This window comes from Bufo gargarizans, chromosome 1, assembly GCF_014858855.1.
Source record: "Bufo gargarizans isolate SCDJY-AF-19 chromosome 1, ASM1485885v1, whole genome shotgun sequence".
NCBI lineage: Eukaryota > Metazoa > Chordata > Amphibia > Anura > Bufonidae > Bufo > Bufo gargarizans.
In genome coordinates, this window is record NC_058080.1 from 605,611,328 (window position 1) to 605,623,459 (window position 12,132).

General features: G+C 43.2%; 1 protein-coding gene across 1 annotated transcript in view; it reads right to left on the reverse strand.

The window, feature by feature from the left end:
* Window positions 1-12,132, reverse strand: part of SRFBP1 (serum response factor binding protein 1) — a 127,249-nt gene that overhangs the window by 14,525 nt on the left and 100,592 nt on the right. The window contains exon 5 of the mRNA XM_044291125.1: window positions 4,560-4,641. Coding sequence (XP_044147060.1) covers window positions 4,560-4,641 — 82 coding nt within the window. The remainder of the gene's footprint in view (window positions 1-4,559; window positions 4,642-12,132) is intronic.

Sequence of the window (12,132 nt, forward strand, 5' to 3'; positions counted from 1 at the left end):
CTCTATCAGGGTGAATAGGACTCCACACTGTCCCTGCTGCTCTGTGCTTTGTGCACACAGCATCAGAGATGTTACCATGGCAACCAGGGCTTCTGTAGCGTCCTGGCTGCCATGGTAACCGATCGGAGCCCCAGGCTTACACAGCTGGGGCTACGATCAGAAGCTGCCACTGCACCACCAATGAGGGGGGGGGGGGGGGGGAGAGGTCCCTGTGGCCACTGCCACCAATGATTTTAATACTGGGGGGTTGAGAGGGGCCGGCGCACTGTGCCACCAATGATTTTAATGGGATGGGTGGGTTGAGAGGGGGGGGGGCAATGATAACTACCTCTTTATACAGGAGGCGGGTACTGGCAGATCAGCGGCAGTTAACTGCCGCTGATCGCAGCTCCCTGTCAGGGGCAGGGTGCCGGCAATGCGATTCTGCTGCCGGCACCCGCCTCCTGTATGTGTTAAAGACTGACTACTGTATATGAGTCCAGACTTTCACTATCAGGCCACACAGAGCGGCGCCCAGCAATGTCTCAGCACTCACCATTAGTCCTGGGCGCCGCTCCGTTCGCCTGCAGTGCCCCATTACTGTCTCCTCTCCTGCTCCACATGCTGCTGATTACTATCGGAGCGATGGGAGGAGACATCAGATTCACTAGTGGGCGTTCCTTCTCCCTGGCTGTAGCGCTGTCCAATCGCAGCGCAGGGAGAAGGAACGCCCACTAGTGAAGCTGATGTCTCCTCCCATCGCTCCGATAGTAATCAGCAGCATGTGGAGCAGGAGAGGAGACAGTAATGGGGCACTGCAGGCGAACGGAGCGGCGCCCAGGACCAATGGTGAGTGCTGGGACATCGCTGGGCGCCGCTCTGTGTGGAAATAATCCTATCATTGGTGGCGCAGTGCGCCCGCCCCTCCTCCGCCCCTCTCTTCTCATTGCCGCCCCTCCTCCGCCCCTCTCTTCTCATTGCCGCCCCTCCTCCGCCCCTCGCTTCTCATTGGTGGCAGCGGCAGCAGCACAGGGGGAGGGAGGACAGCTTCCTTCTCCCCGTGCTGCTGAGAGAACATGAGCGCGCCGATAGCCGCGCGCTCATGTTCAGAGATACTAGACTGCGCAGAAGCGCAGCCCAGTATCGAAAAACCGGAAATCGCGGTATCGTATCGATACCGGGACAAAAGTATCGATTGGGTATCGAAATTTCGATACCCGCAACAACCCTAGTCCTAACCATGTAGTCACAAAGACCTAAATAATAAAGGGGTATTCTGGAGCAATGAAAAGCCGACCCCATGAGCTGTGAATGTCTGAGAAGAAATATAGAATACTACTCTCACCTTGTCGCTCCTGGTCCTTCGGTGCCCGGGCCCTCACTGTACTTCACTTCCGGCTTGTGTACTCAACATGACAGGAAATAGATGGGAATGTCGCTCCGCCAATCACTGCTGCAGCAATGACTGGCAGAACGCCATTTCCTGCCATGTCAAGAACACAAGCAGGAAGTGGAGTGCAGCGGGGTCTGGACATCACCACATCGGTGAAGGGAGTATGACATCCTCGATTGTTGTGAAAGATTGCCAGCCCATCAGACCGGCTTTTCACTGTGTCGGAAAACCCTTTTACGCTCTGCTACATCTGTTCATATATATATTTGCTTTTCAGATTCCAACCTAGGAGAAGACTCCATCTTGTTCACCATCCAAGTTCATGCACAAAAACAGCAATGACAAGACTGATATGGGTGCAGCACCACAAAGGCTACAAATACCACCACGAGTCAAATTTTTTTGTGGCTGGACTCCCAGCTAGACCCCCTGGCATCCCTTCCACCTTGAGCATGGCTTTCTCCAGGCCTTGGGACCTGATATTGCTTCCTGCGACTGGTACCTGATAACGGGTATCCCTTCTCCAAGTTCCAAATTCTTACTCAACCCATCAGTGCCTGACATGGAAACTTGCAAATGGACCATAAGAGACCACGTAACATCTCTGGTCCACCTCCACTGGACTTCACTTCTTGATGAATAAATATTTCTGGTGACTTATCATACTTCTGCTTTTCCATTCTTATTGATTAGCAAATGTTTTCTCTTTCTCCATTTTTTTTTATCACAGCAGGCTATTTTCCATTTCCCCCCCACCAGGGTGGCAGGACTTGGTCTCTGTATTAAAGTGGTTGGCTGGTTTCCCATATTGAAGACCTACCTGTGAATGTCCGACCTCCGGCACCCCCACTGGTCAGGTGTTTGAAGAGAACACAGCTCCGGTGCGACGGCTCCATTCTCTCTGTTTACCTGCTCTCCGTCGACACTACAGGAGCAAGCATTGTAATTACAGATCCTGCATCCCATTCACTTGAATACAAAGATGCAGTTGTTGTTACACCACGTAACATTCAAGTGAATGAGACTGAAAGCTGTAAGAACACTGCAATGTCAACGGCGAGCAGGTGAACAATGTAGAGAACGCAGCCCTCGCAGCAGCACTGCGTTCACTTCCTTCACAACAGTTGGCCACATCAAGAACACTCTCCAGGAGGTAGAAGTATGTGTGTCAAAGTCAACAATCAAGAGAAGACTTCACCAGAGTGAATACAGAGGGTTCACCACAAGATATAAACCATTGGTGAGCCTCAAATACAGGAAGACCAGTTTGCCAAACAACATCTAAAATACCCTTCACAGTTCTGGAACAACATCCTATGGACAGATGAGACAAAGATCAACTTGTACCAGAGTGATGGGAAGAGAAGAGTATGGAGAAGGAAAGGAACTGCTCATGATCCTAAGCATACCACCTCATCAGTGAAGCATGGTGGTGGTAGTGTCATGGAGTGTGCATGTATGGCTGTCAATGGAACTGGTTCTCTTGTATTTATTGATGATGTGACTGCTGACAAAAGCAGCAGGATGAATTCTGAAGTGTTTCGGGCAATATTATCTGCTCATATTCAGCCAAATGCTCCAGAACTCATTGGACGGCGCTTCACAGTGCAGATGGACAATGACCCAAAGCATACTGCAAAAGCAACCAAAGAGTTTTTTAAGGGAAAGAAGTGGAATGTTATGCAATCACCTGACCTGAATCCCATTGAGCATGCATTTCAATTGCTGAAGACAAAACTAAAGTGAAAATGCCCCAAGAACAAGCAGGAACTGAAGACAGTTGCAGTAGAGGCCCGGCAGAGCATCACCAGGAATGGAAACCAGCATCTGGTGAAGTCTATGCACTCCATAATTCAGGCTGTAATTGACTGCAAAGGATGTGCAACCAAGTATTAAAAAGTGAAAGTTTTATTTATGAATATTATTCTGTCCCATTACTTTTGGTCCCACGAGTGGGAGGCACATATGCAAACTGTTGTAATTCCTACACCAGTCACCTGATTTGGATATAAATACCCTCACATTAAAGCTGACAGTCTGCAGTTAAAGCACATCTTGCTTGTTTTATTTAAAATCCATTGTGGTGATGTATAGAGCCAAAAATGTTAGAATTGTGGCGCTGTCCCAATATTTATGGACCTGGCGCTAGGTAACTAGAAGATATAATGGAAGAATCGAAAAAGAATGAGACATAAACACTCATATAATAAAAAAAAGTCTGAAATGGAGCGAGCAGTACGTGACTGGAAAAATTGCAGAGGTTATGACCGACAGGGACTAAAAGAAAACAAAACAACGAATGGAAAGAAAAATATGAAGATGATACTAAAAGGAAGCAGAAGAGGGGAAAACGGCCGTGGATGTGCCAGAGCAGACAGTTATGATTATTTGTTTAACAGTTGTGCTCAGGCAAGTTCCTACTGACATGTGGAGAGGTAAAAGAAAGGGCCAAACTTTCCTTCATTTATTGCATCATACCGAAGAGATGATAAAGCAAATACTGCATATACAAATGACTTATCTTCTCACTGCCCCTGACATTCATTATCTTACTAAGAAGCAATTCCAGTTTGAAATGTCTTTACAGAAACATCATAAAACTGCTAAAGCAACTGCAAAATGTATTAGATTAATCTGTTAATGTCAGGGCAGGTGGATGTGAAGCTGCAGGAATCAAATTTTCCCTTGGAGGTAACCAGTAGTTTCAGTCTGTTCCCAAACAGAAGTAGCAATTTTAATGCAACACTCATTGGTCTTGAACGCACCAATCCAGTCAAATAAAAAATACATAAAAAAACAAACAAACCTGCTGGATTGTCAAAAAAAACATACCTGATAAACCAGGAGCATTTAAGGTTTTTTTTAAGCAGGATCAGAGCAGCAGGGTTGGAACAGCAGCGATGGGGGGATCGGTGGAGGGGAAATCGAAGGAGGGGAGTACCTCTTGTGTTTTTAAAGCCCTATGACCCTGCTGCAAACTGTATTTCTTTAGCTGGAATTCCCTTTTAAAGTGTATTTCTATAACTCCTAATACTCAGAAAGGAACTCTGGTCCCCAAATGATATGTGCACACCCTATACCAAAGCATTTACCTTTATGAGACTCAGGATACAGTGATCACACTATATTAGGATATTATGAAAGCGAACAATGCGTTGAAGCAAGAATTACAGATTTGCCATCTTACCATTAATAGCAGATATCTTTCTTTTGAGCAAGGGGTGTGTGGCTAATCTGGCGACTGCTCGAGTTTCCGCAGTGCTGTTTGCCTATTAATGAAAAATGTAAAATGTGATGGAAATGTATAATAAAAGTGTCAAATTAATATAATTAAAAGCAACAATAATGTAGAGTACATTAGCATCCAGACAACAACTTAATACTAGGCCAAAAACTGCAATAAAAAGCCAATTGATGGACTAGTTTCCATAACTGACCAGAAGAGGATGAAATTAGATCAGATCTACCCAATGTTATACATATATACATCAGGCTCTGTTCACATATGCAAGCTATCTTCCACTGCACAACTAATCCCATCAGACGCCACTGAGTTCAGTTGTGGTTTCTGTTGCTTTGATGGAAAGACTTGTGCTGCCTACTGCTCTATTCTTACTGTCAAATCTGATGGAACTTGCGAAGAAGGCACCAAACTTACGTATCTTATAAATCAGCTAAAATCACTTTAAAAATTGAATGGTTGTATATTACATGACAGAGGTGCAAAGTGTAAGATATTTTTCAGCCAGTGATCCATTATAACTGTGCAAATGCAATCACTCCTTTGCTCACAACTGTAGCAGTCTGTAGAATTGAAACATGTTCTGTCTGAACCAATTACACTATCTAAAAGCTTTGCAATTCCTTCTTAGTCTGGACCTGCCTACTCTCCAGTAGTGCACTGAACAAGGCGCATCCTAAGCCACCTGACAGTTTAACTTGAAGGGTTGTCAGGGCATAGTCTCCTGTCTGACCTGACAATGGTGAACGAGTATTGTGCACAGTTCCTACCCAAATTAACGGAACCCAAGCACAATACTCGCTAGGTGTCAGACAGAACCTGACTGTTTTATGCAGTAGGGATCTGCATAAAGTATTTTGGGTAAGATATACCCTTACTATTAGCTGCCGAGTCATGCCTGCTTCTCTAAGCTCTACGGTCACTGTACTGCTTACCACTCCCCGCCCCTCCTTCCTCCATAGAATTCTATGTAATGATGCAATTTGATGCTTCTGTGAGCAGGCAGCCTGTCCTTGTCTCACAAGGCAGATTTATCACAGATTTCAGAGAGAACAATAGTTAAGGGGGGAAGGAAGGTAGCTGATAACTGGAGAACCAGGCATTTTTCTCTGATAAGATATATTACAAAGTTTATTAAATTTGTCTTTTCTAGTGGGGTACCATGGGATCAGTATTGAGCCCTATTCTCTTTATTATATTTGCAAATAATCTTGTACAGGGATTGCACGGTAAAATATAAATGTTTTCTGAAGATACTAAACTCTGTAAAGTAATTAACAGAAAAGAGGGTCAATTACTGCTACAAATGGATCTGGATAGATTGGAGACTTGGGCAAAGGAGGGGCAAATGAGGTTTAACACACAGGAAAGGAAACAGCATATTACCAGTACACACTAAATGGGAAAATACTGCCATAGAAAGGGACTTTCAGTTGACAGTAACCTTAACTGTAGAAACCAGTGTCAGGCAGCTGCTGCCGAGGCCAATAAGATTATGGGTTGCATCAAAAAGAGGCATAAATGCACATAACGAGAATATAGTCCTGCCACTTTACAAATCACTGCTCAGACCGCACATGATGTGTTGTGTGCAATCTTAGGCCCCTGTGAACAAGACGTACATAAAACTTGAGCAGGTTCAAAAGGAGAGCAACTAATGTAATAACTAGAATGGGTGGACTTCCATAAGCAGAAAGATTATCAAAATTAGGGTTATTTAGTTTAGAAAAAAAGACGACTAAGGGGAGATCTATTAACTAACTGTATAAATATATCAGGGGTCAGTACAGAGATCTCTCCCATCATCTATTTATCCCCAAGACTGTGATGAGGGGACATCCTCTGTGTCTGGTGAAAGAAGGTTTCTCCATCAATATAGAAGGGGATTCTTTACTGTAAAAGCAGTGAGACTATGGAACTCTCTCTCTGAGGAGGTGGTAATGGTGAACTCACTATCAAGAGGGGTCTGGATGTTCTTCCGGAGTGTAATATTTCAGGTTACAGTTAGCAGATGGGTCGTTGATCCAGGGAGTTATTTTGATTGACAGATTTGGAGTCAGGAAGGAATTTTAACTTATGTTACTAATGATTTATGTAAAGTTGGGTAAAAAGTTAAAGGACATCATTGTTGGAGAAAAACTCCATATATGAGTAATACCCCAATGTTTTTTCTGTCAGACACATTGAATCAAACATGGAAAAAACTCCCCATGATTGGGTCATCCATTGCTGGACACTATATCACATGATATATCTGGGATCCATTCAGTCAGAGATTGCTGCCCGGCAAAGTTTCTTTGGTCTTGGGCAAGACAATCATGGGATTTGCTCTGAGATGCATAATTCCTACTGTAAAATTATGAACTTGGGGATCTGGCAAAGTAAGAATAGCTACACATTGAAATGTATATTTTAGGGGGAAACCTCTTTCAGTTTTATATATATGTTTTCAGATTGAAACTGTAAAATTACAAATGTAAAGTCTGAAATGACCTGGGCAGGATCACACTCATTCACTGATTGCCTCTGTCATTACATCATTAGATCCACTCCCTGGAAATGCCTTCGTTCACATTCAGTAAATAGTTTTTCTATTTATTATGACTTGGAAAATACTGTTTTCTACAGACAATGGCCCCTTATGCTTGGCGGGTGTACACACAATCTAGTCTTTAACGGCACAGTGCGGGTTCGGCCTCTCTGGCCCTAACGCCACATATCCTGTAAATAAACATGAGGCAATGTCTTCTGACTGCAGCAAGAGAACGGCATTCTGTGCTACACCTTTACACACAAATACATTCCAGAAACTAAATACTGTACCTTTCCAATGAATGGAACAGTAATGGAACACAGACTAAATATCTGTGGTACATATTCGTACAGGTGAAATTGGAAAATTAGAATATTGTGCAAAAGTTAATTTATTTCAGTAATGCAACCTAAAAGGTGAAACTAATATATGAGATAGACTCATTACATGCAAAGTGAAATACTTCAAGTTATAATTTGGATGATTATGGCTTACAGCTTATGAAAACCCCCAAAGTCACAATCCCAGAAAATTTGAATATTGTGAAAAGGTTCAATATTCTAGGCTCAAGGTGTCACACTCTAGTCAGCTAATTAATCCATAACACCTGCAAAGGGTTCCTCAGCCTTTAAATTGTCTGGTTCAGTAGGAATCACAATCATGGAAAAGACTGCTGACCCGACAGTTGTGCACAAAACCATCATTGACACCTCCATAAAGGAGGGAAAGCCTCAAAAGGTAATTGCTAAATAAGTTGCATGTTCCAAAGTGCTGTATCAAAGCACATTAATAGAAAGTTATGTGGAAGGGATAAGTGTGGAAGAATAAGGTGCACAAGCAGCAGGGATGACCGCAGCCTGGAGAGGATTGTTAGGAAAAGGCCATTCAAAAGTGTTGGGGACTTTCACAAGGAGTGGACTGAGCCTGGAGTTAGTGCATCAAGAGCCACCACACACAGACGGATCCTGGACATGGGCTTCAAATGTCGTATTCCTCTTGTCAAGCCTCTCCTCAACAACAAACAACGTCAGAAGTGTCTTACCTGGGCTAAAGAAAAAAATAACTGGTCTGTTGCTCAGTGGTCCAAAGTCCTCTTTTCTGATGAGAGCAACTTTTGCATCTCTCATTTGGAAACCAAGGACCCAGAGTCTGGAGGAAGAATGGAGAGGCACACAATGCAAGATGCTTGAAGTCCAGTGTGAAGTTTCCACAGTCTGTGTTGATTTGGGGAGCCATGCCATCTGCTGGTGTTGGTCCACTGTGCGTCATTAAGTCCAGAGTCAACGCAGCCGTCTACCAAGAGATTTTGGAGCACTTCGTGCTTCCTTCCGCAGACGAGCTTTATGGAGATGGTGACTTCATTTTCCAGCAGGACTTGGCACCTGCCCACACTGCCAAAAGTACCAAAACCCGGTTCAATGACTATGGGATTACTGTGCTCGATTGGCCTGAAAACTTCCATAACACCTCAGCAGTGCCATAGGCTGATAGCATCCATGCCATGCCGCACTGAGGCAGTAATTGATGCAAAAGGGGCCTGAACCAAGTACTGAGTACATATACATGATTATACTTTTTAGAGGTCCTACATTTTTCTATTTAAAATCCTTTTTTTATTGTTTTTATGTAATATTCTAATTTTCTGAGATTGTGACTTTGGGGTTTTCATAAGCTGTAAGCCATAATGATCCAAATTATAACAAATAAAGGCTTTGCATATAATGAGTCTCTCATATGTTAGTTTCACCTTTTAAGTTGCATTACTGAAATAAATGAACTTTTGCACGATATTCAAATTTTTCGAGTTTCACCTGTATGTTGGGATGCCATAAAGTGGTTGGAAATTAGGAATTTTCCTCTCCCAATTAAAGTACATTGTGGAATTTGAGAAGTATACTATTAAATTACCCTGGCGGTGTACACACAATGAACCAACAATCATGAAATTCATAGTGATTCACTAGGTATTAACACGACACAAGAGTCCAAAAATGTGAATTCAGAGAGATGTAGTCAAAGTTACAAATCACCGTCCTGCAATCCCTCATTTCCAAATGAAATGCTATTGCCTGCATGGCTCCTATATTTAAATCCTGACGTCAGTCATGTGAGCCTGTCCTTAGCCTCGCTGTGTTTCTTCCGGTGACGTGGTGTCCACTGCTTTGTTTTTGCATCTTTATGTTTCTTCTGTCCTGGATGCATCTCCTGTGGAGATCTGATGATGGATGCCACCTGCTCCATGCCTAAAGGACATGACATCACCAGCAGAAACACAGGGGTTCACATGAATGGCATCACGATCAGAAAATAGCAGACATTCAGGTGATATTATATTTGGAAATAAGAGAAAATGATATAATATGAGATAAGATCACATGACAGTGAAATACATAGGTAAAGGTTGAGGAAAAATTGGACAACCCCTTAAGAGGGCTTGCACCAAGATACAAAATTAACCCCTATCCCCAGCAGTTGGACTCCCAATGATCACCTATTCACCAGTCATGAGAATGTCAAATCCTCCAAATAAGTTGGGGCTCGGTCGAGCAAGCACGCTGCGGCTTCACTCCTCCTCTCTAGGACTGGAGACAGACTGTGTGCTGTACTTGGCTATATCTGTCAGGCAGAAAGAGAATGAATGGACATACATGCTCAACCACCACTCAATTCATTTAGGTGGATCCTTCAATGCTAACATCTCACTGGCCGCGGTGGTGACTGGCTCCCCTTATGTGATGACAAATGGTGACATGATGCAAGAGGATCTGGTTTTTGTCACAGCCAGTGATTGGCTGCGGTGATATCAAACCAGATTTTGGGGGGTTCGGCAGATATAAAAAAAAAAAAAAAAAAAAACACAACCCCCTTAACCCCTTCCTGACATATGACGCAATAGTACGTCATAGCGGCAGGAGACTTCCCACCATTTGACGTACTATTATGTCATGCTGAATGGGCGGGCACAATTCCGGTGCCCGCCCAATCACTGCGGGGCCCAGCAGTCACTGATAGCCAGGCCCCTGCTGTATCCACTGGCATTGCTATAAAAGCCGATGCTGGGGGATTAACCCTTTCTATGCCGCGGTGAGTGCTGACTACGGCATAGAAGGTGTTTGCGGCGGGTAAAGGATCCCATTGGGTCCCCGTTGAGAAGGCAGCCTGATGCCTTGCAGAGGCATCGGGACCTGGTTCCACTGAAGCCTAGGAGATTCAGCCTCAGGCTGGGTCTTCTAGGCAACCTGTTAGTGTATTACTCAGTGTAATACACTAACAGGCAATGCATTACAACACAGCTTCGCATGCTACATCTGAAGCCACTTTTCTATATAAAAAAAAAAAAAAAAAAAAAAAAGGAATACTGTACAGAGATCTGTGTCCATACAGTATTAGAATGTTTGGGCTCCAAAGAGACAAAGTAAGTTATTCACGAAGTCGCGCAAGACATCGCTGAATAACTTTGGTAATTGATTATTACAGTGAAAAACCACTTCAAAAGTAGGAACCAAACCCGGCTTCGGTTCTGAGTGGTACCTTCGAACCGAAGCAGAGTTCGGTTCCAATTTTTTTTATTGTAATAATCAATTACCAAAGTAATTCAACGAAGTCTCGTGCGACTTCATGAATAACTTACTTTGGCTTATCTGAGCCCATACATTCTAATACAGTAAAGAGACGAATCGCCATACAGTATTATAGCACATACACACACACACATATTAGGTATCGCCCACCGGCTCTAAAAAATATATCACATAATCTACCAACATCAGATAAACACCATACATTTTTTTTTTTTTATAAAAAACTGATTTTTTTTTTGGTTTCAAAAATGCTTAAAGTTGACATATTAGGTATTGCCGTGTCTGTAACAACCAGTTCTATAGAAATATCACATGACCTAACACCTCAGGTGAAGTATGTAAAAAAAAAAAAAAAATAATTGTGCCAAATAGTCATTTTTTTGTCAACTTACATGACAAAAAGTGTAATACCAAGCAATCAAAAAGTCATATGCACCCCAAAATAGTACCAGTTACCTCATCCCGCAAAAAATGAACCCCTACATTAGCCAATCGCAAAAAAAATTAAAATATGGCTCTCAGAATATGGACACTAAAAGATAATTTTTTTCAAAAATGCTTTATTATGTAAAACTGAAAAACTGAAAAGGTAGACATATTTGATATTGTCGCGTCCATAACAACCTGCTCTATTAAAATAGCTCATGATCTAATCTGTCAAATGAACATTGTAAAAAAACAAAAAATAAAAACTGTGCCAGAATAGGCATTTTTTTGGTTACCTTGTGTGACGAATACCGCACCTCGCTGCCGTCTGACGTCAAATACGTAGAGCCAGCGAGATACGGTATAGTCCCTGAGAAGCAAGTAAGGCCAGCTCGGTACAGTGTTCACAGACTCCTCCTGTCCACATAGGCACAGAGAGGCAACAAGCTGAGGAAGCCTTTTCACTGCCCAAATGAAACAGCGCTTCCTCAGCCCGGGAAGACTGCCACCAGCTTCTCGTTTGATTTAAGCCCGGTCCACTAATGGGATTATATAGGGTGAGAAACCAACTTGCAGTAGCGTATAACTAGGCTGAAACACGGAAGTCTGGATTCGTGATCGAGATACAAGACGGCACAAGATTAAATTATATATTTAATCACCTTAAGGGCTCACTAGAAATAACACTATACACACAAAAAATATACACAGTGGTCTGAGGTTACAAATACAGATGATAGGTTACAACCAGGGTTAAGCAGAACAAAAGTCAGTTTACCAGATAGATGAGTCCTTTGGCTGGTGGTGAGTTCTTAGCTGTAGTCACATGGGAAGCAGTGATGTCAGCAGTTTGCAGGTCCTTCTAAAACACATGGCACGATGTGACCCCCCTTGAGAGAAAAGACACGCCCACTTGCGGGCACGAGGCTTTTGATCTGTAGCCGGCCCCTCCCCTCCCGGCCTCTGGGAGAAGTCCACT